Source organism: Seriola lalandi, unplaced genomic scaffold (genome assembly GCF_002814215.2).
Source record: "Seriola lalandi dorsalis isolate HSWRI2012SDOR001 ecotype SW California unplaced genomic scaffold, Sedor1 jcf7180002054524, whole genome shotgun sequence".
Classification (NCBI taxonomy): domain Eukaryota; kingdom Metazoa; phylum Chordata; class Actinopteri; order Carangiformes; family Carangidae; genus Seriola; species Seriola lalandi.
This window is the reverse complement of record NW_019525077.1, coordinates 2,216,957-2,238,273: the sequence shown is the minus strand read 5'-3', so window position 1 is coordinate 2,238,273 and position 21,317 is coordinate 2,216,957. Positions and strand designations below refer to the sequence as shown.

General features: G+C 45.1%; 1 protein-coding gene across 2 annotated transcripts in view; it reads left to right on the top strand.

The window, feature by feature from the left end:
* rasgef1ba (RasGEF domain family, member 1Ba) overlaps positions 1 to 21,317 on the top strand; it is a 115,365-nt gene that overhangs the window by 82,010 nt on the left and 12,038 nt on the right. The window contains exons 1-8 of one of the 2 annotated variants that reach the window (XM_023414369.2): positions 3,119 to 3,464; positions 10,279 to 10,461; positions 10,644 to 10,766; positions 10,889 to 11,026; positions 17,152 to 17,367; positions 17,831 to 17,905; positions 18,972 to 19,067; positions 19,400 to 19,502. In XM_023414369.2, the coding sequence (XP_023270137.1) occupies positions 10,285 to 10,461; positions 10,644 to 10,766; positions 10,889 to 11,026; positions 17,152 to 17,367; positions 17,831 to 17,905; positions 18,972 to 19,067; positions 19,400 to 19,502 (928 nt within the window). In that variant the 5' untranslated portion in view covers positions 3,119 to 3,464; positions 10,279 to 10,284. Of the gene's footprint in view, positions 1 to 3,118; positions 3,465 to 10,278; positions 10,462 to 10,643; positions 10,767 to 10,888; positions 11,027 to 17,151; positions 17,368 to 17,830; positions 17,906 to 18,971; positions 19,068 to 19,399; positions 19,503 to 21,317 lie in introns of those variants that run through there. The other variant, XM_023414368.2, reaches the window with a different exon arrangement.

Sequence of the window (21,317 nt, the reverse complement as noted above, 5' to 3'; positions counted from 1 at the left end):
CTCTCTGGAGCTCTAGTATCAACAGGTCGGTGAGCCAATCAGAAGAGAGGAGGCTCTGAGCCTCTCTTCTGATTGGCTGACTGTTCTGAGTGATCGAATACAAAATATAGCAGATTTCAGGTAAAAACACTCAGAGAAACCAAATCCTGCAAGACCATAAGGTGGGTCTGGGTGGGCGGGGCTTGGGGCGCGGCTGAGAGCGGTGACCGCTTTGTTGTGACATCACAGAGTTCCAGAAGTCCTGACGGCTGGTTTTAAGGCTCAGTTTCTGAATACAGACTGTGTGCATTTCTCTGTGGACTGAGGCTTTGATACTTTCACATTATTAATATAGAAGCTAGACCTGATCTATGATGATAATAATAGACATCTCACCTGTAAAGATGTCAGTACAAACACTGGAGGCTAAGAGCCACAGGGAAGGGATATCAGAAAGCAATGAGAGACGGACTATCACAGTGTTGGTTTTGGTCTTTTCATGGACTTTCTTCCTCGTCTTCATCTTCACCTTTCTTGCTGGTAACCTGCTCATCTGTCACATTCAGTGTCATTTGATGCAGTGAATTGTTAGGAAAACTGATCCAAAAGTGAGATCCAACATTCATGTTTGATTCAGGGATTTGTTAATGCTTTCTAAATAGACAAAATTGTATTGCTTCTTGATCAGCTCTTATCATGAATATGAGTTTTTGCCAATGTTTTTGTTGCAGTATATGAAAAAAAAAGTTGAATTTCCAGTTAAAATGAATACATGGTTCTTTGTAGTGTCTGCAGACATATATTGTGTTTGTGTCCCGTGATGTCCAACACAACGACTGCCTTTGTGTGATCTTTGTGGTCAAACTCTGTGCAGTCATTTAAGCGAGAGGAAAGCTGGATTACCGCATATATACTTAAATCTGCGCTAATCCCAGATTACGTAATACCTCTGGATGTTGACAAGATTTGGGATGATTTGCTGTTATTTTACCATAGCTTATTACTCTGCTCGGAAAATGTGGAGGAAGTCGGTCGAGCACAAATTATTCTCCGGCTAAACAAACATCCAGCGTGTATTCACATTTCTTTACCATTTTACCAGTTTTAACTACAGTGAAGTGTCTTAAAGAAACCTGTTTGCTCTTGTTTGTGGATAATAGGAACGGTCAGGTAACACTGAACAAATTAAATACACTAAGACAATATTTTCTGCAGATATAAAACATAATTTAGAATCTCTTGTACAACCAATTTGTCCTCATTGGAGATAAGAATTTAATCTTAACTGACCTGCCTGGTTAAATGAATTACTACATTAAGAATCCGACTAAACCAGCGATCGCAGAATGGGCCTCTATAACTCAACACACAGAGCTCCGTGACACTGCCAAGATTAGGGTTTGCCAGAGAACACTGCATCAGAGGATTTAATACAGTTGTCATTTAAATACGATTGTGGTTCGCATGAATATTTCATTTAATCTGTACACTTTTTTTTTTTTTTTTAAGAAAAGTCCCATTCTGGACTTTCATGTAATGTGACCCAACATTTTCCATTTCCCTACAAAAGGCAGCTTCCTTCTTTTTTCTTTTCTAGACGTCCCCCTACTTAGAAACAGTTGTCACCCTAAATTATATGAACAAACAATGAACACCACTGTCGGTTTTCAGAACTGAACGGGACGTTTTGTTGTGTTGGGGGGGGGGGGGTTCATTTTACTCTACAGCTTTTCCACTGATATAATTTGTCTCTATTTGTGTTCATGAAGTTTCAATTTACATAACCTGTCGTGTAGACATGCAAAATAGAAAAAGAAGGGGGGGGGGGTTGATGGAGATGAGGAGAGGCCAGAGTAAATGGGAGAAAGGAGGGGTAAAAGGGGAAGGGGGGGGGGGCATGAGAGGGAGGTCAAGAGAATAATTTGAAAATGTGTTGTAACCTTGTTAGCTTAGAGCTAATTTTGCTCTGTAGCTCCGTGCAACCATTCAAATATAAGACACTAAATATACAGCACAGGACACATAGCTTCATATTACAGAGCGTTTAATAATAAATGTTGACGAATCATTATTATTGTCACATGTTTTAACTGAAATTAGAGATTTTAGCCATCCTTAATTTGAAATACCATTAAATTTGGTCGTTCGTGGTCCCCAGAGGATGAACCCTACTATCATGCCGACTTGAAATGTCACTTTTCAGCTAGCGCCACCATCAGGTCGAAGTTTTCATTTCATCCAGTGGTTCAGTTTATGAACAACCTGCAAAACTAATGACATTCCCAGCAGCCTTGGCTTTTAATTATTGTTGATTAGTCCTAATTAGCAAATACTAGCATGCTAACATGCTCAACGGTAATCATGGTAAACAAAAAGCAGATTTTACAAAGGTGACGGTACATTTTGATATGATAATGCTGCAACTGAATAGCTAGCGTTAGCTGGCTAGCTGCACAATTAAAGAAAGTCGCTGTTGTTTTTAAATTTTAAATCCACTGTTGTAAAACTGAGTTAGTGAAAGAAGCGCTATCCATTTCCAGGGAAACGTCACTGACAGTAGGCCTATATGTGTTTGATAAATGTCACTGACGTGCAAGAAAAATTGCAGAAATCGGGAATTGTTTGTGAAAAAAACATTTTAAGTCTCGCTTTCATCATAAATCATAAATACACAGACATAAATCACACACAGAAACTATAGAAAATAAGGTTAAAAATTCAGTTTTGCTTTTGGTTGTGGACACAACAGATTTCTAAACCTGTATTGAACTGCACCTCTAATTTCACCAAATGAACAATCAGACACACAATATAAATCAATCTTTTATTATTATTATTATTATTATTATTATTATTATAGTTTGAAGCTTTTGTATAACTTGATTTGAAATTCTTGTAAATACAACAAACTGAATGGAGAAATGAAACATGCACGAGGAGGGGTGAGGAAAATACAGATGGAAAAACCCGTCAGTGTCGTAGAAAGAGAGAGGAGAAAGGGAAAGAGAAATGAAATTGAAAACGATGAGACACAGAGAGGGGAGGAGGAGGAGGAGAGGGGGGGGGTGATGTGGGGAGTTCTCTCCTCTGATTGGCTGCTGTCTCTCCCTCACAGTAAAGTCTTGAGGCTGCTCGCGGCTCCCGGAGCTCAAACACAACAGAAGGCGGCGGCGGAGCGAGCACAGCCGGAGCTCTCATTCATTCATGCGGGTTTCTTCTCCTCGGAACGAACGCGCTGTTGCTCCCGCTGCTCTGAAACAACCGGGACTACTCATTTCACGTCTCTGCTTTTCCAACTGAGTATATAATGCTGCTCTGAGCGAAGAGCGGAGCGGGAGGGACGGATCAGCTGGGTTTCACCGGTTTATTATTCACATGTAAAAAAAAGAAAGAAAGGAGAAAGTCTCGGCTGTTGAAAGGCTGTTTCTCACATTTCGGGAAAGGATACGAGGGGGGAATTTACACCTGGATTGCTGCTCGTTGAGGTGAGCTGTGGGGATTTACTCTCTGTTTGATGATTTTCTGTGAATGTGCTGTTTGTTTTGTGGACCTCGGAGACGCGGCGGAGCTGCTCCAAAAAAAATGCGCGCAGGTGGTGGAGAGAGCGCACTTCATCTGCAGCTAGAGAGAGAGAGAGAGAGAGAGGGAGAGGACCGAGGCAGCAATTTCTAAACGCGCCTCTCTCCCCAACTTGACTGCACTTAATTAAGATTTCAGCTTCAGAGTTTCTGCTGTTGTTTTTAAATTGAACCATTATTTGCAGTCAGTGCGCTGTGATTGACTTTCAGCATCAAAACAAACGTGCGTAATGATGCCCACAAGTATCTGCTTCTGTCTGTTTCATTTCCACTAAGTGACCCCCCGAATTGCACCCCAATAATGGGATTTTTTGAAATCAGTGTCAATGGCGGACTATTTTTAACCCCCCTCTACCCTCTGGCTAAGAGGATTCCCCCCCCCATCCCTCCCTCCCCGTCTCCTCTCCCCTGCAAGACAGTGAGGGATCAGTGAAGTTAATCCCACTTCTCTCCTGAATAACTCTGTCCTCCTTTCCGTGCCCACTGCTCTGTATTACAAGCATGCATTCGGGTTTTCCTTAATGTGCTGACAAGTTAAATCCGTTTATTGGTGATTTGGCAGGACCCTGGTCGTGCTGACAATGTGAGGGGTGTCTCCTCTGCTTGAATGAGTTATTGTTGCTGTGGATTACATGGTGGCTACTGTACTCTGGTGCTTGTGCAGTGGTGGGCTTTGTTTGTGCCAATGCATGCTTTGCTTTGCTTTGCTTTGGTTGGGGGGAACTGGGAAGTTTCCTGGCTCTTTTGAAGTGACAGGAGGTTGATATTTGGTGCAAGCGGTGATGTAATTGTAGATTCAGAAAAAAAGAAAGTGTGTAGTCTGCAGAGCTTTGGGAATTAAAAGAAGCGTGTGCTCACGGCTGCAGGCTCGCTGTGCTGCAATCTGTCACTCAATCCTGAGCCAGCACTGAGGTACTGACTCGCAGGTCACAAAGCGGCCATGCATTTATCAAATGGGGGGCTAAATTTGACAAAATAATCTCAACATGAAGTCCATTTAGTAGCTGTTTTGATCATTTCACACAGTCTACGGAGTATTCTCACTGAAACATGTTCAAATTTCACATTTTTTTTAGAGCAATTTCTGCTGCAAAGACTGATTTTCAACACAGGTGCTCAAATTATTTTAACCTGCAAATTGTTGAATCTGTATTTACAGAGAAAGACTTTGAGGTCAGGGATTGCCCAGACTAGAGGCATCTGGATTTAGGTCTCAAAATGTCCCCTGTCCACTGGTTCCCCTTTATTCAAAGACACAGATGCTTGCATCAGAACATGAGTTGAAAATTTGCTGTTTATTGTTTTTTGCTGCACCATCAGCATTAGTGGTTAGCATTAGCTCTCCTGGAGTTTTGATGCAGGGGGAAGAATTGGGAGTTGAAGCCGTAAAGGTTGTTGTTTCTGCTGTGCAGGATGTGTAGTGTCTGCAGGGAGGAGGGAGGATTCATGTGGCTGTCGAGGACTGATGACACCAGGTGACCGAATCCTATACGGAAGCTGTGATTTTTACCGCCCCAGTGCGACAGCTGCAAAACACTAACCTGAATCCAAACACTGTGGGTGCAACGGCACTCATCGGTGCTGTGAATGGAGTCAGGAGAGGCGGAGGAGCTGAGGGTGATGTGGTGGTTGGATGGTGCTCGGCCTCTGAGGAGAGGTGCTTGGAAAGCGTCCATGTTCTTCTGCTTCTCAGACATCAGAGCGCGTGAAGAAAAGCTGGGAAAGAGTCGGTTTCCTGTGTTATATCATTTTGATCCAGACGACAGCAGAAACAGGACTCTTGGCGTTCCAATTGGGCTGATAGATGAGTATATATTTTGTTACACCCCAAGAGATGAAAGTGGCTTGAAAAAGAAGCATCAAGTTGGCAGTTTATAACTTTAGCTTTTCCCTTGGAATATAGTATGTGGACAATAATCACTCTCTGTGGCACCGTCACATATTTACTCTGGCTTGTTTCACCTCTTATGATGTTTGCACAGAGTGAAATATTCAAACCTAAGACTTTATACATCTTTACTCTGATATTAAAGTCGTAAAGTTCTGTGGGTGTGAACAAAGTTGAGCTGCACGGCGGGAGTTCACGCTGATCGACCCCCTGGCAGGACAGTGGGGTTGAAAAGGTTAAGTGAGACAGCGATGTATCTGTTCTGGTCTGAATGTTCTTGCTGCTGTCGGAGTCTGTCGTGATGTATGTCCTAATTTAGCATCAGCGTTTTATCTTGTTAATGGGAACCCTCGCTGCATGATAATATCGTACATTGCGATATTTAGGCTGGATTGTATCGCCTAGAAATGTAACTGCACATTGCAGCAACTAAAAAACCGTGATTGGTCCGCTAGGTAGCATAACCGTTAAACTTTTATACTTGCATCGTTCCTGCGCAGAAGTACAACGCAGGCTTCAGACAGGTGCAGGTGCACTTCTACTTAAAACCCTCCGGTCTTCGGTTCAGTTCAGTGAGACCACAGACCGGCTTCAAACAACACCGTCAACCAGCCGTCCTTATGTAAACTACTTCCACTGCCCCACCGCGGCCTCTTCACCCTCCCGTGCAGCCGCTCGGCTATCTCTCAACCTCATTTCCTCAAGCCATGGATGAGTGAGATTCCTCATGCCTTTCGGTGTTTACGCAGTGGAGGGCTGGTGGAGGGGCTGTTGATTTACTACTACTCCCTCAGAGTATGCCTGTGCTCGAATCACATTCCCTCACTGTTACAGCCTCCGTCTCTACTCCCAATAAAGCAAAAGGAAAATAAACAAATTTCTGCTTTTTCTCCGTCGCGCCTCCCTCATTTGACCCTGTGCGCTCCTCAGCGGTCACTTCTAAGCATCAGAAAGGTGCTGGCATTTTTGAGCGTGCGGCTGATGGCGTGCGTTTGGTGCACCGCGGGAATGATGACCTGTGTGTTCTTTACAGCCTCTGAAGTGCTGATGGCTGCTCATCAGGAGCGGTCGTAAACACTGCGGGCAGGGCGGGAAGAGCCTCTGTAGGCTGTTTGATAGCTTGTGTTTTGGGCAAGCGAGAGACCAGACTCCATCATTTTCTCTCTGAGGGGGGGGGGCGGCTCCACCCTAACGTTTGGAGCCAAAATGACCTGAAAACACATGTCATTGATGTCTCTGCAGCCTGAAGGTAATTTCAGGTAAACACCGGGGTCTTACTCTTAACGTGACCTTCGCCTCGGGAGGTTTTGGTGCTTTTTAAGCCGATGCCATCCCGTTTCACAACGCCCCCCCCAAAAGGCAAAGGGGCGTATTTTACACAAATGTCTTTTTAGTTTCATTTCTGCGTCGCTTCTTTCAGGTGAGCGTTGTGTGTAAATATTAGCAAAGAGCGGAGAAAGTCCCTTCAGATTTACCACGAGATATCCCCCGAGTGAGTGAGTCAGCTCCCGAGCCGGGCAATCACCCCGAGAGACTCACCGTCATGTGATAATCAGCGGGCGAGGGCTCAGCCAATAGCAGAAGCGGGAGCAGAGTGTGTGTGTGTGTGGGTGTAAAAATAGACTGAGAGTTTGAATATTTAACGAATATCACAGTTTGAAGAGTGTCGCCTTTTAACTGTTTATTACCAGGAATCTGAACATCCTCTGCTTTTAAATCTGAACCGCACTTCATTCACACATTGAGGCAGGTGGTTTTACACTTACACACACACACACACACACACACACACACACACACACAAGCAGAGAGGCTATAATTAAAACCAGCCACCCAACCTAAACAAACCCCCCCTCCCCCTAAAGTGGGGTTGCAAGCTTTGGCATTTTGTTTGTTTACCTTCAGCTGCTCCCCAGCCAGCAGCCGCGCTTTAAACCAACAGCAGTGTGCTCGGGGTTTGCTTTTGTCAGGCCCCCGGGACCCCGACATGTGGTCCCTCCACCACCACTACTGCTTCCACTACTACACACGCCACCTGGAAGCCAAATGTAAATCAGTGTGTCTTTTTTAAGCATCCTGAGCTTTGTTTTTAGGATTATGATGATGAAGGCTGCAGCTGGAAGAGGAGGACACACACTGTTGGCTTTAGTGCAGAGATGGGGATGGACATAACTGAATCATTTGGCTGTAGGATGTAACATGATTGACAGCGACAGTGGCCCCTAATCTTTGCAAGTAAAACTCTCATTCATATTTAAGAATTTGAGATATTCATTTTGCAGGCAGAAAGTTCAATATAGGCTCAGGACAAATCAGAAGCATCAATAAAACAACTTTATATGAGACGTGAAACACTCGGCACTGACCTCCACAGGCTGCTCGGCAGAAGTGCTGCTCTGATAGAGGAGACTACAGACTTTTTTTTATGTATTAGACGCAGCTTTTATCTTCAAAGTCCCACCTCCACATTGTTTTCAGAGACATCAGAGAGGGAGAGTGATGATGTCATGATACCGAAGCTTCAGCACCGCTCGCTGCAACAGAAACGCAGCTCTGTCAGCGGTGTGTGCTGTGCGATCTGAGGCTCAGTAGTTTCACTTACAGGTGTGTGTGTGTAAACTGGCGAATATAACTCTGATACCCCACCTCAGGAAATACTCAGAAACTTTATTTAAAGTCGATAAGTCACATCTGGATGATAGTTAATACTGGAGGAGCTGGAACCCACCTGTTGACTGAAAATGAAGAGGCGGGTATTACTATATCATCCACCCCCACCCAACCAGACCCCACCGCACCCCTCCCGATTACTGATCAGGAAAGAAAGCGTGGGATCAGGGAGGTTCTAGATCCCAGCTGGGGAAAGTGAAGCAGTCTCGTTCTTGGCGCTCGATCACCTGCTGCTGTTGATGTGCGCCGCTCATCTGAACCTCGGTGGTGTGTTCAGCGCACAGCAGACATCTGTGGTTGTACTGGGATGCTGTTAAATGAGTCTGAGCTCTTAAAGTTCATCTGAAAACCCTCAGCGGAGTAAACAAAGATGCAGTTGACTTGTATCAGTGTACACCCCCCCCCCCCCCCCCCCTTTATCTTCCTCCATCAGACTCGTGATCTCCCTGTCTCTGCCTCCGTGCGGGGGAAGCCACATGGTGCAGCAGATGCCAGGGCCTCTGCGCTCTGACTCCTCGCGCTCGCCCTTTTCTCATGGAAATGGCCATGGTTGTCTCGCTGAATAATAGCGATGGACGGCGTGTGCACGTGTGCATTATGGCGCGGCAGCCGTGTGAAAGTGGTTTTTGTCTCGTGTGGGCGGAGCCTTTTATGTGAACTTATGAATACTCAGGATTTGTTTTGGTATCTATATCAAGTCTTTTGACGCTGCAAAAGGTAACCATAGCCTTAATGCGACTTTTAAAGGGGCCAACTAAATGATATCTCTACATTTCCACTCATGGTCTGAGCAGCTGACGTCTTCTTTCTCACCCCCACGGGACAATGAAACCCTAAATTTATTTGAACTGTTGGTGCCAGGTGCAGTTTACACCTCCTGGCATCCCCCGTATCCGTCCCTGGCGGCGCTGCATTGCATCAGCCTTAAAGGCTTCCTGACTCGGCAGGCAGCCACGGATCAGCATATTGTCAAGGAGGTGGAGATGTGTGTGTCTGTGTGTGTGTGTGTGTGTGTGTGTGTGTGTGTGTGTGTGTGTGGAGGGGGTGGGGTTGTTGCAACCTGCACTGACCCCCACCCTCACCCCCCCGGTGTGAAAAGGCCCTTTGTGTTTCCCTAACCATAAGTCTGCCTGGCAGGGGACAAAGCCAGAGTGCCAGGTTCAGAGGTCAGGAGGACTGGCAGAGGAAAGTGTGTGTGCGGGTGTTGTTCTACGTTTGTGAGGACCAGTTATCTGCTCAGAGAATTTACCGACAGAGATTGTTTTTGCACCTCTGGGTCAGTCTGGGATTAGTTATACAAGTTTCTATGGCAACGTTTTGATCAGTGCTCGCCCGCACCGCAGCACAGGATCATACGCGTGCTCCTCCACTCGTCATGTTCTACCGTGCATCGTGATTTGTTCTGCCTCTTTGAAACACACACACACACACACGCATGCACGCGGCAGCAGTGGAAGGAAACAGGCGTTCAGTGTCATGATGTCCTGCAGGGCAACAGCTTGGAACAGAGAATCTCACAAGCTCTTACATGTTGTTGATGTACTTTCACTTTTATGTTGAAACACAAACACAGAAGTCCCTTTATAACCGCAGCTCTTTGTGAGTCAGGAGACGGAGTCTGAATGGATGAACTTTCCCACTAAAGCTTAAATCCTCATCCGTCTTCGTCTTGTTTGCTGAGAATTCATAACCAACTCTTAAAGGTTGCTGCGGCTGCAGTTACTGGACTGTGGATGATGCACATTAACCTGCACAGCTAAGCGTTGGCGGTGTGGCGTAAAGCACTAATGCTACCATGGGTAAAGGGTTCAGCTTCCTGTAAAGCTCAACAAAGCGTCTGTAAGCCGTCTATTCTTGTTTCCTTGCAGATGACTCATAAAACTGAGCCACAGTTTTCATTTCAGCTCCTACACGTCCAATTAAACTAAACCCAAACTCTGAAACCTTAAGATAGACAGCGGGGGATCCAGAGGAGGAAGGGAGTCGACTGCATCCAAACCATTTTCCCAAACAAACCTTTGCCGTCTGTGTTTGTGTCTCGGAGCTATTTTGGATTTGTTCGGCTACATCCTGCATCAGCGTCTGCGGTGAAATATCTATCGGAGGAGAAGTTCGTGGCGTCCTGACTGACTGTTCCTGTGTTTGTCCTTTTTTCTCTCGTAGGACAACATGCCTCAGACACCGCCATTCACGGGGCAGCTGAACACAGGCAGCTACAACAAGAACCTGTACCAGACCAAGGAGGAAGGCTACCCCGGCCTCTATTACCATGACAACAACCTGGTGTCCGGGTCCCTGGAGGCCCTCATTCACCACCTGGTCCCAACTGTAGATTATTATCCAGATGTGAGTATTTGGTTTGTTTTTAAACGTTTTTGTTGAAGTTTCTTTCATCTCATTTTCATTCCACACATCAGGGATTAAAAGTTGTTATTCATATATTTAGTTGTGAGTTTTAAAGCCTATTTTCAAACTCTCATCTTCATTTTTGCCTTTACAGTTAAACTTACGGTCTTTTCTCTCTACAGAGGACATACATCTTCACCTTCCTGCTCAGCTCTCGCCTCTTCATCCACCCATATGAACTCATGTCCAAGGTGTGCCAGATGTGCATGGAGCAGCAGCGGCTCAGCGATCCCCAGGCTGACAAGGTATCACAACAAATTCCCTTCTTAGCTATTTCAAATTCAGTCATTGGATCCAACAGGACTCTCATCTCAGCCACGCATCCTACGTTTGGTTCTCCCTACTTATGTTTATCCTTCATTTGCAGATGAGAGTCAGGAAGATTGCTCCCAAGATCCTCCAGCTCCTGACGGAGTGGACGGAAACCTTTCCGTATGACTTCAGGGACGAGAGGATGATGCGCAGCCTGAAGGAGCTGACCCACCGGCTGGCTAGTGGAGACGAGGTCAGTACGCTGCAGTTATTCATACCTGAAGTAGTTAATTAACAGGAAAGTGTCTGTCTGCTGTTTAGTTTAGGTGTGATCACACACGGTGGAGTGTTGTTTTTTCCAGACATGCACGTGCAGCAAAAGCTACAGGCACAGGCAGATTTTTGCAGATAGCAGCGGAGGGTGGTGGAGGTGGGTGTCTCTGGCAACAAAGCTGGTTTTGAGGCTGGCTGCGCTGAGAGAAAAGCCCTATTGTTCACAGTTCTAGGTGGCTTTTTTGTGTCATCTCTGGGGGTGCTCCCTCCTAGGCAGCATTTCGGATTGTTCCACTGCTGCAGAGCTGAATGTCGCTGGCTTAGCGTGTCATTAGCCTCTAGTGCGCTGTTTGGACAGTAGACTTTTATAGTGGGGTAGGACTGTTTTTGTCCTGCACCCTCTGTTATCTTTGGTGCACATTCAGACCCTCCACTGTTTGAGATTTAGATATAGAAAAGTTGTTTTGACAAGAGGTGACTCATGCTATCAATGCTGTGAAAGGAAATGCTAACATAAGCTGAGCTAATAGTGACTTAGCTTAGAAAATACTTGTGTGTACTTCAAAAGAATAGCTAAAAATGTTGAAAATCAGCGTAGACAAGAAACTTTATATCGATAGCGATTAGCATAGCAGGAGAAAAAAAAATCGGCCTATTAGCGCTGCTAAAGCTAACATATTAACTTGTTAATTTAATGTGAGGAATCTTGATAAATGCCAGGCCAGCTAGCTGCTAGCTGTTGAGCCACTGCCTCACAGGATATGCTAAACTAAGCTAATCCATCTTATCTGCTAACTCTCCCAAGAAAATGTCAAACAATTCCCTTTAACTGCACATTCTCTTTGGTATTTTTGTGTAGCATGTAGCATTTAGCCTGGTATTTGTGGTTAAAGACATTAAAGGGAAAGTTAAAGGGGTAAAAAACAAATGAAACAAACCCCAGCTTTTATCTTTTCTTCTTCCAACCGTGTTAGCGTGACCTTTTATATCAACTGTTCTTTCCCAGCGGTAACCACCCCACTTCAGTTTTCTTCAGTCTAGACAAATAATTTGGTTAGTCATCATGAATCCGTGCATGTCCAATGTTTTCACATGTGTTTTGTTGGGAATGAGTTGCATGTCCAAGTTAAGTGGGTGTATTTATTTTGGGGGATGGGTGGAGTTCGGTGTTAACGATAAGCCAGCAGGGGCTTGTTAGGACCAGACAGTGATGGAGGACACAAACATCCATCTGTCCTGATGGGAGGACATCCACCCTTCACCGCTCAACACCAGAAAAACACGACCCGGCCCCCCACTGTTTTATCGTAGCTTTCACATGACTCATCAATAGTACAAGCACGACTATTGATCCTGATTAAATCTAGAAATCAATCCGTTCGCATGTCACTATGACACATTTGCAGCTCCCAGTATCTGCTCTCAACCCCCCACCCCCCACCCCACCACCACCACACGTTCACATGGACACTGTTGTTAGGTTCTGATGGTCAAACAAACATCTTGTGATCTTTCTTTTTTTTTTTTTTTTTTTTTAAAGCAGATCGGCTGCAGTTGGCATCAAATCAACAAGATATTGTCATGGTTGAAAGTGAGGAAACAGAAAAGCATTTAGCACAAGATGTACTGGTACTTGCCCATGAGGCGATGTCACGCTCTGTACAGTCAACAAAATAAGATAAGACGTGCATTATTTTTAAAGTGCATCCAAATAAAAAAAATTTTTTACATGTACAAATGAGTAATGTGACATCATCACTCCGAATGAAGTTGTATTGGAGTCATTAGAAAGCATCTTCAGCAGTTTATTATTCATTTATCCTTTAATTTGTCTCCTATTTGATTATTATTTAACCGTCTTATTTGAGGGGGAAAATGACTGCACCCGGAAAGTTGCTTCAGATCCTTGCGTGGAAAATCCAAATGCAAGAGCAAACTGCAATAGGTGACAGTTGAACCAGAAAGTTTACCTAACAGGCAGAATGTGTAATCATTTTAACTTTCGCTTTCAAATTCTTTTTTTTTCTTCTTTTTTTAATAACCTGCCCTGTTTGACTGCTGCAGCTCCTGTGCTGTCGGACTCATCGAACGCTAAATATCATGAGATTCCCTCAAGATCATGAAAGTTTGTTAATAATTTGTGGGGGAAAGGTTAACTAAGCAAGGCTGCCTTGTTTGACCCTGCGTTTGACAAATGGCATGAATAGAAAAAGCCCTTTCAGTTACATGTTGATGTTTGTACTGTGGTGATCAAGAAACATCGTACAGTACTCAAACGCCCCGTGGATGTGCCGCGATATCATGTAAGCCACCGGCGGTGTGTGCTCATGATTAGCACAGCGTGACCCAAGAACGGCCTTTTTTATAAATGAAAGGTTCTCATGGAGGCTGCGGTGCCTCGGGTTCAAAAAAACTGCCACAAGCCAAATGCTGAGGAAGTGAAGTTGTAATATTGTTTATTCATGTTATCGTAGATGATAACCCGTGATAGTAAAACATGATTCCACGCTGTGGGTAGTGCAAATGCCAAGGGGCGTTTCTTAGAACAAATTCAGCTGTTGAGGTTTTAAGGAAAACAGGTCACTGACATCAGTGAGTTTGATCAGATCAGAACTGATTTGTATTCATGTTTCTCACACATTCTCCGAATCCTGTTTTGAAAACAAACAAAAAGAAAGAAAAAAAAAAAGCCTAAATGCCCAAAAAACCAGGAGCAAAAATCTGCAGTTTAGAGTCAGATGCTGATTCTTCACAGCGTCGACCACAGCACTCTGAGAAAAGGGTTCGAGTCCAAAATAGATGTCCTGAACATCTGGTCAAAGTCGCGTCCAGACCACACTCAAAACATTCCAGGACCTTGATCTGCGTAGTAACACTGTCATTATGGATGTGGTTGGATATATAGGGAAGCAACAGCGGAGAAGAAAACAAGCACTGTGATCTTGATCTGACCTCATTTGGTGGTGCACGGTTCCTTCCATCCCTCAAAATGTGCAGTTTTTATTTTGCACCACTGTGTTTTTTTTGTTTTTTTTTTGCTTTATTATGATAAGTTAGGTTGATTTAACAGACCCCACATTATATATCCAGTTTGGATGCCCGGTACACTTGATATAAGCCAGATGTTTGGACACACATTACTGTTTTTTTAATCCAAATGGTGCATGAAACAGTGACTCTTTGTGACAGGTGTCCCCTGCACTGTGTGTTTTACAGTCCAATATCTGCACATCAGTTGGTCCAAGTGGAGCTGATATCCTAACTGTGTGTGAGTGCTTCATGACAGAAGAGAGCACTGGAACAATAAAGACCGAGAATTTGAAACAACTCCATATTTTCCTCTTCACCTGTGTTGATCCATAAGAAGATATATTTGTGATTTTAAGAACCAAAAACCATCTGAATGTAGTTTTACATCTCCTCTCTCAGGCGTCTCTCTGGAGCTCTAGTAACAACAGGTCTGTGAGCCAATCAGAGGAGAGAAGGCTCTGAGCCTTAATATAGAACCTAGACCTGCTTTATAATCAAACAACACATACTATATGGGACCTTTTTAAAACAGAAAATATTATAAAAGCTGTTGTTGCAGTGAGGTAAAGCCCAAATGTTCATTGCACTCAAGCAGATTCCTCTGTTAAGCTTTAAATCAGTGAGATCCAGAGTTGACAGTAGAGACTTGGACTCTTCTGGGACTTAGCTAATGAAAACAAGGACTTGGGACTTGGGAGTTGACTCTCTAAAGACTTGACTATAAACAGTCTGCATGAAGACTTGACCTGATGTGTTGCATCATCATCAGGTGGTAGGGAGGTTATTTTTGTCCCCATCGTGACTTTGGCAATATGGACGTGCTTGTAGATGAAAATGCAACTTACTACCTGTTCGTTAGTGCTGCTCGTCTAACCTGCTAAAAACAGTCCGGCCTTTTGGTGGGTCAGGTGGTGCTCCGCAGGAAATGACGCCACTTGGCCAAGAAAAACAGCACCTCTAGTGATTCGATGGCACGAACAGACCACGCGCTCAGTCATAGCGACTTGTACTGAGCAGCCGTCTGCCACCTCAGGATCACTGCCAGGGTCGATGGCGTTAGGGAACAGCGTGCCCCTGCTAGCCCCCCCACCCGACCCCTTTTCATTCGTAACGCCAATGGTTTGTGAGGAGCAAATGTGGCTCCCTCTGTTTGGAAATGTCAGGCATGCTGTTGTCTCCAAGATCTGTGGCTATATTTATCCAACCCCGGCCTGTCCTCTGTTTGTAGTGGGGACAGAAGCTACGGCAGATGGTTGACTTTGAAGTGGCAACTGGAGCGATTTTCACTGGTGGCGGTTCTCACTGTTGTCCAACTGTGCAGCAGCGTGGTCAAGCATTAGCTGAGTGTGTACAGTGTTTACACTGATAGTACAGTGCCTGAGTGAAGGTATTTCATCTTTTAATCCCTCTACTTTTTTTGGATTAAACCGTTAATAGTAAAGTCTGTCACACAATCTGAGGGATGGATGTGATGCTTTCACCGTCCCAAATACAAACATTTGTTGTTTCTTGCGTCTCAAATATGTCAAATTTCAGTGTTTCTCTGTTTTTAAAATTGAATATTTTTGGGTTCAGGACTTTTTAGCAGAACAACTGACGTTTCATTAATTGATTTATTGGAAAAACTAATCAAGAATGAAAAATGTAATTAGTTGCAGCCTTTAAAAGGATCACCAGTTTTTCTTTTTCATCTGAATATATGATTTTCTCTCTGGTTATTGGTCCCTCTCAACTTGTTTTACAAGATGAAACCTCAATTCTCTCTACAACCTCATTTTCCTCTCTCTGTCCTTGAGTCCTGCAAATCATCCTTCGCCAAAACTGCAAAATCCACAGAGCCTATCCAGCCACATCACCCCGCAGACAGATGCATCAGTTACGCCCGGGCTGGGAAGTGAATTTCAGAAAAGGTCCCGCCCTGGCTGCTTCCAGCTGAGCGATGAGAGTCCGCTAATTTTTTTTCCCCCAAGAACCGAGAACTCGCCGCTCATCACACGTGTGATTGCTGTCTCGGCACCGGGCCTCCACGTCCATTATAAAGCTCGCCGTGTTTCTTCTCACCCTTTTGAACCGGACTCTTGTTTGTAGAATCCAGATTCTGGAGGCTGAGTTGGCAGAAAAGTTGAGGGAGGAGGGATGTGGTGGTGAGAAAAGAAACCTCGTCACTGATTTCTTTTGGGCAGATCACAGCGGTGGTGTGGAAAGAGTCCATGAACAGGATCCTCCACACTCACAATAACACAGTCTTCTTCATGTACACTAAATCAAACTCACATGTCCTCCTCTGTACGCCCTCTCATGCAACTTCAGTGCCTAACTGTGTCAGTGAGGGGACAGTCAGCTAATCATGGCCTGTTTTGAGTCAGGGGAAAGTTCAAAACAGGACGACCCCTCAACCCCTGAGGCCGGGGAGCCGAGAGGCCGTCTCCTCTGCCCCCGTTGAGCTGAGGGGCCTTAATGAGTCCCGGCAGGAAGACGCTTGCGTAACATTGTAAATAACCCTCCTCTTGGTGCTTGACCGAGAGGATGCTTTCCTGCAAAACAAACACTGGAGTCGTCACATTTGCAGCTCTGGCGTTCTGTGGTTTGGGGCTGCGAGCTGGCATCAGTTTACAGTCAGTTCTGCTGACATGTTGTCAACGTGTGCGTTGTAAATTCCACCGGGGTTGTTATTACTCTCTGCCACAGAACAGTGGTGAGGGATTAACCTAAAATGCCTACAGCTGAGGTAAACAAAAGTGGCTGCATGCATGCTAATGGAGATTTGATCAAAATTACATCAGACTGAGATCTCTTGTTCTTGTTATCTGTTCTTGTGTCTCCTCCCTGTGCTATTAATAACCAAACATAATTGAAAAGTTATGTAACCGTCTCTAACGGCAAGTGTTGCAATCGTGTGTCAAGCCAGTACAGAGCTGGAGAACAGGAAACAAAGCCTAAGCTCATGGTAACAACTCAAGGGTTCCTAAATGTTCCATATCCAAATATTATTGACCCGTTCTCAAGGTGTTCCTCAAGGAACTGTGCTGGGTCCCCAACTAATCCTCTTCTTCCCTTTCCTGTTCATCCCTTCAGGTTTACAGGAAGGCGGTGGGCCAGATGAGCCAGGGCCTGATCAGGAGGTTGACGGTGCTCAGCCAGTATGAGGAGGCGCTTGTCAAGATCAACGCAACAGCGGCCGACCGACTCACAGCGCTCAAGGCGAAGCCCCAGGCAGCTATCCAGAGAGACATGCTGTCCATCTGTAACGACCCCTTCACCGTCGCCCAGCAGCTCACGCACATAGAACTGGTGAGAACTCTCTCAATCCCAGAAGGTTAAAGTTCGTCCGTCTCATCTTGAAAATCGGTTTAAGTCATTACATCGCATCAATCATCTGTTGTGACACGTCAAAGCAAATTAAGACGGAAAATTTCATCCTCCAAAGAACAATCAGAAATCCTGCCAATGACTCGCACAAAGAAAATAAGACCCAATCGATCCTGAGAGGAGAACATGTGAGAGATTGGACGGCTGACAAGTATGATGGATTAAAAATCAGTGCGGCGGCCGAGGTGAAGCGAACACCGCGGCCCCTCCCACGTCTGTCCTGACACAGCATTGATTTGAAACGGTGGCGTTTCACCACATCTGTATATCCGTTACATGTCAGCCGGTCAGAGAAGAAAACAAACTGTTTTAATGACCTGGTTTTTAAGGACATGCAAACCACAGATGGATTTGTTGAATTATTTTTCCTTTTTTGCCTTTTCAGGAGAGACTCAGTTACATCGGACCTGAAGAATTCGTCCAGGCCTTTGTCCAAAAAGACCCTCTGGACAACGATAAGGTAACGTCTGCATGCTTTTCTAAGAATACATCAGCAGATAAGAAAACATATACAGTGGTTACGCAACTCCAAACCTTTTTTTTTTTGGCTGAAATCTTTGTGTGTGTGTGTGTGAGTGTGGACCTGATTCTGGCAAGTCTGTGTCTGGGGTGGGTTAGACGTGAGTCCGGCCTAGTTTCTCCTCCAGACTGATGTTCAGTTTACACAACACCGAGACTGGGCCGCCGCACAGGTCAAAGGGAGGGCAGGTGATTTCCAGACTGTAGCAGCAGACCAGATATCCTCACACACACACACACACATACACACACACACACACACACACACACACACACACACATATTCAGAAATACACACTCTCACCGACAATTTCCTCAAACCATCCCGGTGTCGAGATTAGACGGGCATGCATGCACCCCATCTCCTAGCAACCACTGCTGCCAAGGGTTTGTTTTGGGAAGGGGTGTGTGTGTGTCTGGCAGTGGGTTCTCTTGTCTGGCGTTCGGCTGCTAGGCAACAGCCCCTTTTTTGGAAGCCAGGTGATGGGGGGGGGTTAAGGCTGCCTTTGTGCCTCGGACGAGCCTGCCTCGTACCCCCAACGAGCCACTTGGAAAAGACGGGAGTAACTCTGTGCGTGTGTGTGTGTGTGTGAGTGTGTGTGTGTGTGTGTGTGTGTGTGTGTGTGTGTGTGTGTGTGTGTGTGTGTGCGTGTTAAAATGCGAAACACTACACGGGGGCAAATGGCGTAAGGCCAAAGGAATGTGTGGAATTAGATCAAGAGGAGTCCTCACAAAGGACCAGCATGCATAATGTGAATAACATTGGCCACTATTGTGCTTATAGAAGAGAGTGAAGTCGAGTGTGATTGGCTGCTCAGGTCCGCTCACCCAGGAGTTTATTTTTATGCTCAGTGATGCATCAACTGAAAGAAGGAAGAAAAAAAAAGAAGAAGAAGCAAAAACTTTTATTGATATATGATTTATTTTTCCACTTCAGCACAATTTCTGCTTTGCAATTAGCTTAAATGTTAATTAAAAGTCTGTTCTCGTTTGTTTTTTTTTTGCAGAGTTGCTTCAGTGATCACAAGAAGGCCAGCAACCTGGAAGCTTATGTTGAATGGTTCAACAGACTCAGTTATCTGGTGGCTACAGAAATCTGCATGGTGAGTAATGAGCTCGCTCACGGAGGGAAAGTGATGACGGGGCTGCAGCTGCTGATTATTTTACATCAGTGTAAATCTGTCGGTTGTTGTTTAGTTTATGAATGAGAGAAAATGGTGAAAAATGTCCAAAGTCCAAGGCAGAAAAAAAACTGAAGGATATTGAGTTTACAGGGATATAAAAACAGGAAAAGTGATATATAATATATAAAGTAGAAGCAAACTTTAATACTTTTTGCCATCTTTCCTGATAATTACTGCACAGTTTGTAGTAAAAACAACCTGCGCTCAGACATAATGCAGTTTTTTTTAAATGTTCTCCATTTTGTTAACAGCCTGTGAAGAAGAAGCACCGAGCTCGAGTCATTGAGTTCTTCATCGACGTGGCGCGTGAATGCTTCAACATCGGCAACTTCAACTCCCTCATGGCCATCATCTGTGAGTCTGGTTTGATTTTACTCTCTTTTCGTATAAAGCCAGGACAGGAGGAGCACTGGTAACCCTGATGTGGTTCTTCTCACTGCACTGTATCATCACCAGTCACTGAGTTATAAGCAAATGTTTTAAGACAACATTCAACAGCCATGAAATGATTTGTACTTCATCAGTGTCGTTTGGACTCTGCACTTGTTCCCTCCCATCAACATTTCCTGCGAAGACGGCTGTTTCTTACAGTCATCAGTAAATCCGATCAGCGTAGTAAATGCAATTTGTTGTTCAGTGGGAATTTCGTGCAGCGATGTAATCTCCCCTGCCCTGTAGCAGTGGCCCTAACCTCTCATGACTTCGTCTCAGTTCATTTCCAACTTACGCAATTTACTCCAGCCTAATGATATCAGTGACACTCGGCGGGAGCAGCAGCTCATGCGGATAATTGTCCCGATAGAAAAATGGTCAGGAGAGGAGAAACGCTTCTCCAAGCTTTCTGCTGCTGACGTTTGACTGCTTTGCATTTGCATTAACATATATACACTTGTACGGATGTTGCAGAGGATCATGGGTAGTCTACTTCCTTAGATCTCACAGAAAAGTGGAACTGCGCAGTGGCCGCCAGATGTGCCACATGTGTGTTTGATAAATGACCCGTGTCACCTCGAGTGTTTAGAGGAGAGGGGCTGTGGTCATTCTTGCAGGCCTGAGGGGGGAGGAAGGGGTTGTGAGGGGGGGGCAGCTGGAATAGGATGCAGAACATCCCCATCCAGGCAGATGGTCAGCACTGACCGGGGGACGGTGTGAGCACACGAGGGAGGAGGGAGGATGAGGATGATGAGAGGGTACGGGAGAGTGGAGGATATTGGGAGTGCCAGCTGTCCTCTGTCTTTCTCCCCTGAGAGTGAGAGAGAGAGAGAGCGCCACAGGCAAAGCTTCTCCGCCAGCCTCGTCTCCAGGGAACCACCCGGGTCACACAGTTTATTAGTGATGTGATTAAAGGGTTAGTTCACACAAATCATGAAAAGGAAATTTTCTTAATTGCCTTTTTTTTTTTTTTTTTTTTAGATATTTGTCTAGAAACACTCAGCGGGCACAGGGGGGCTCTGGGATGCCCCTGCATGGGTCACAAGTGTGGCGTCCATTGTGATAGGTGAAATTTGTAAAAAATAAAATGTGTGAGAGGAAACAAACTCTAATTGGAAATTTGGTGAAACAGGCCTCCGAAATATGAGTTTAACATCCACCAGGACTCAGATCTCTAATCTTTACAGTCACACATACTCCTGTTCTGAGCAGTGTGTGTGTGTGTGTGTGTGTGTATCCCAACAGAGCCACTAACACAGCCAACACCTGTCCTTACACACACACACACACACACACACACTGGTGTCTTTGTGAGTGTGATGGAGCTGCTTCCTAAGCAAGACACGTTCTGACTCACACCGTCACATGTTGTTGACGCCGCCGTCAGAGTTTCATTCATTCCGTCTCCTGATTGTCATGGGGAAAAAAACCATCTTGTGGGGAGTGAAGTGATCTCAGGGTTTTAACGGTTACAGTTTTATATTTCTTCTGAGCTCCTTTGTTTACTCTGGAGTTGTTTTGTGTTGTTATATAGCTGCCTGAACATGCAGCACTCACACACACACACACACACACACACAGAGGATTACCATATGGGAAGCAGAGTGCTGGGAGGGGAAACGAGGCGTGTGTTAACTCCATTGTTCCTGCAGCCTTTTGCCTCGCTGCATCAGAAGAAACAACAGTAGAGGGAAAGAAAAGGCGAGGTGGGGTGGGGGTGTTGTTAAAGGATGACTA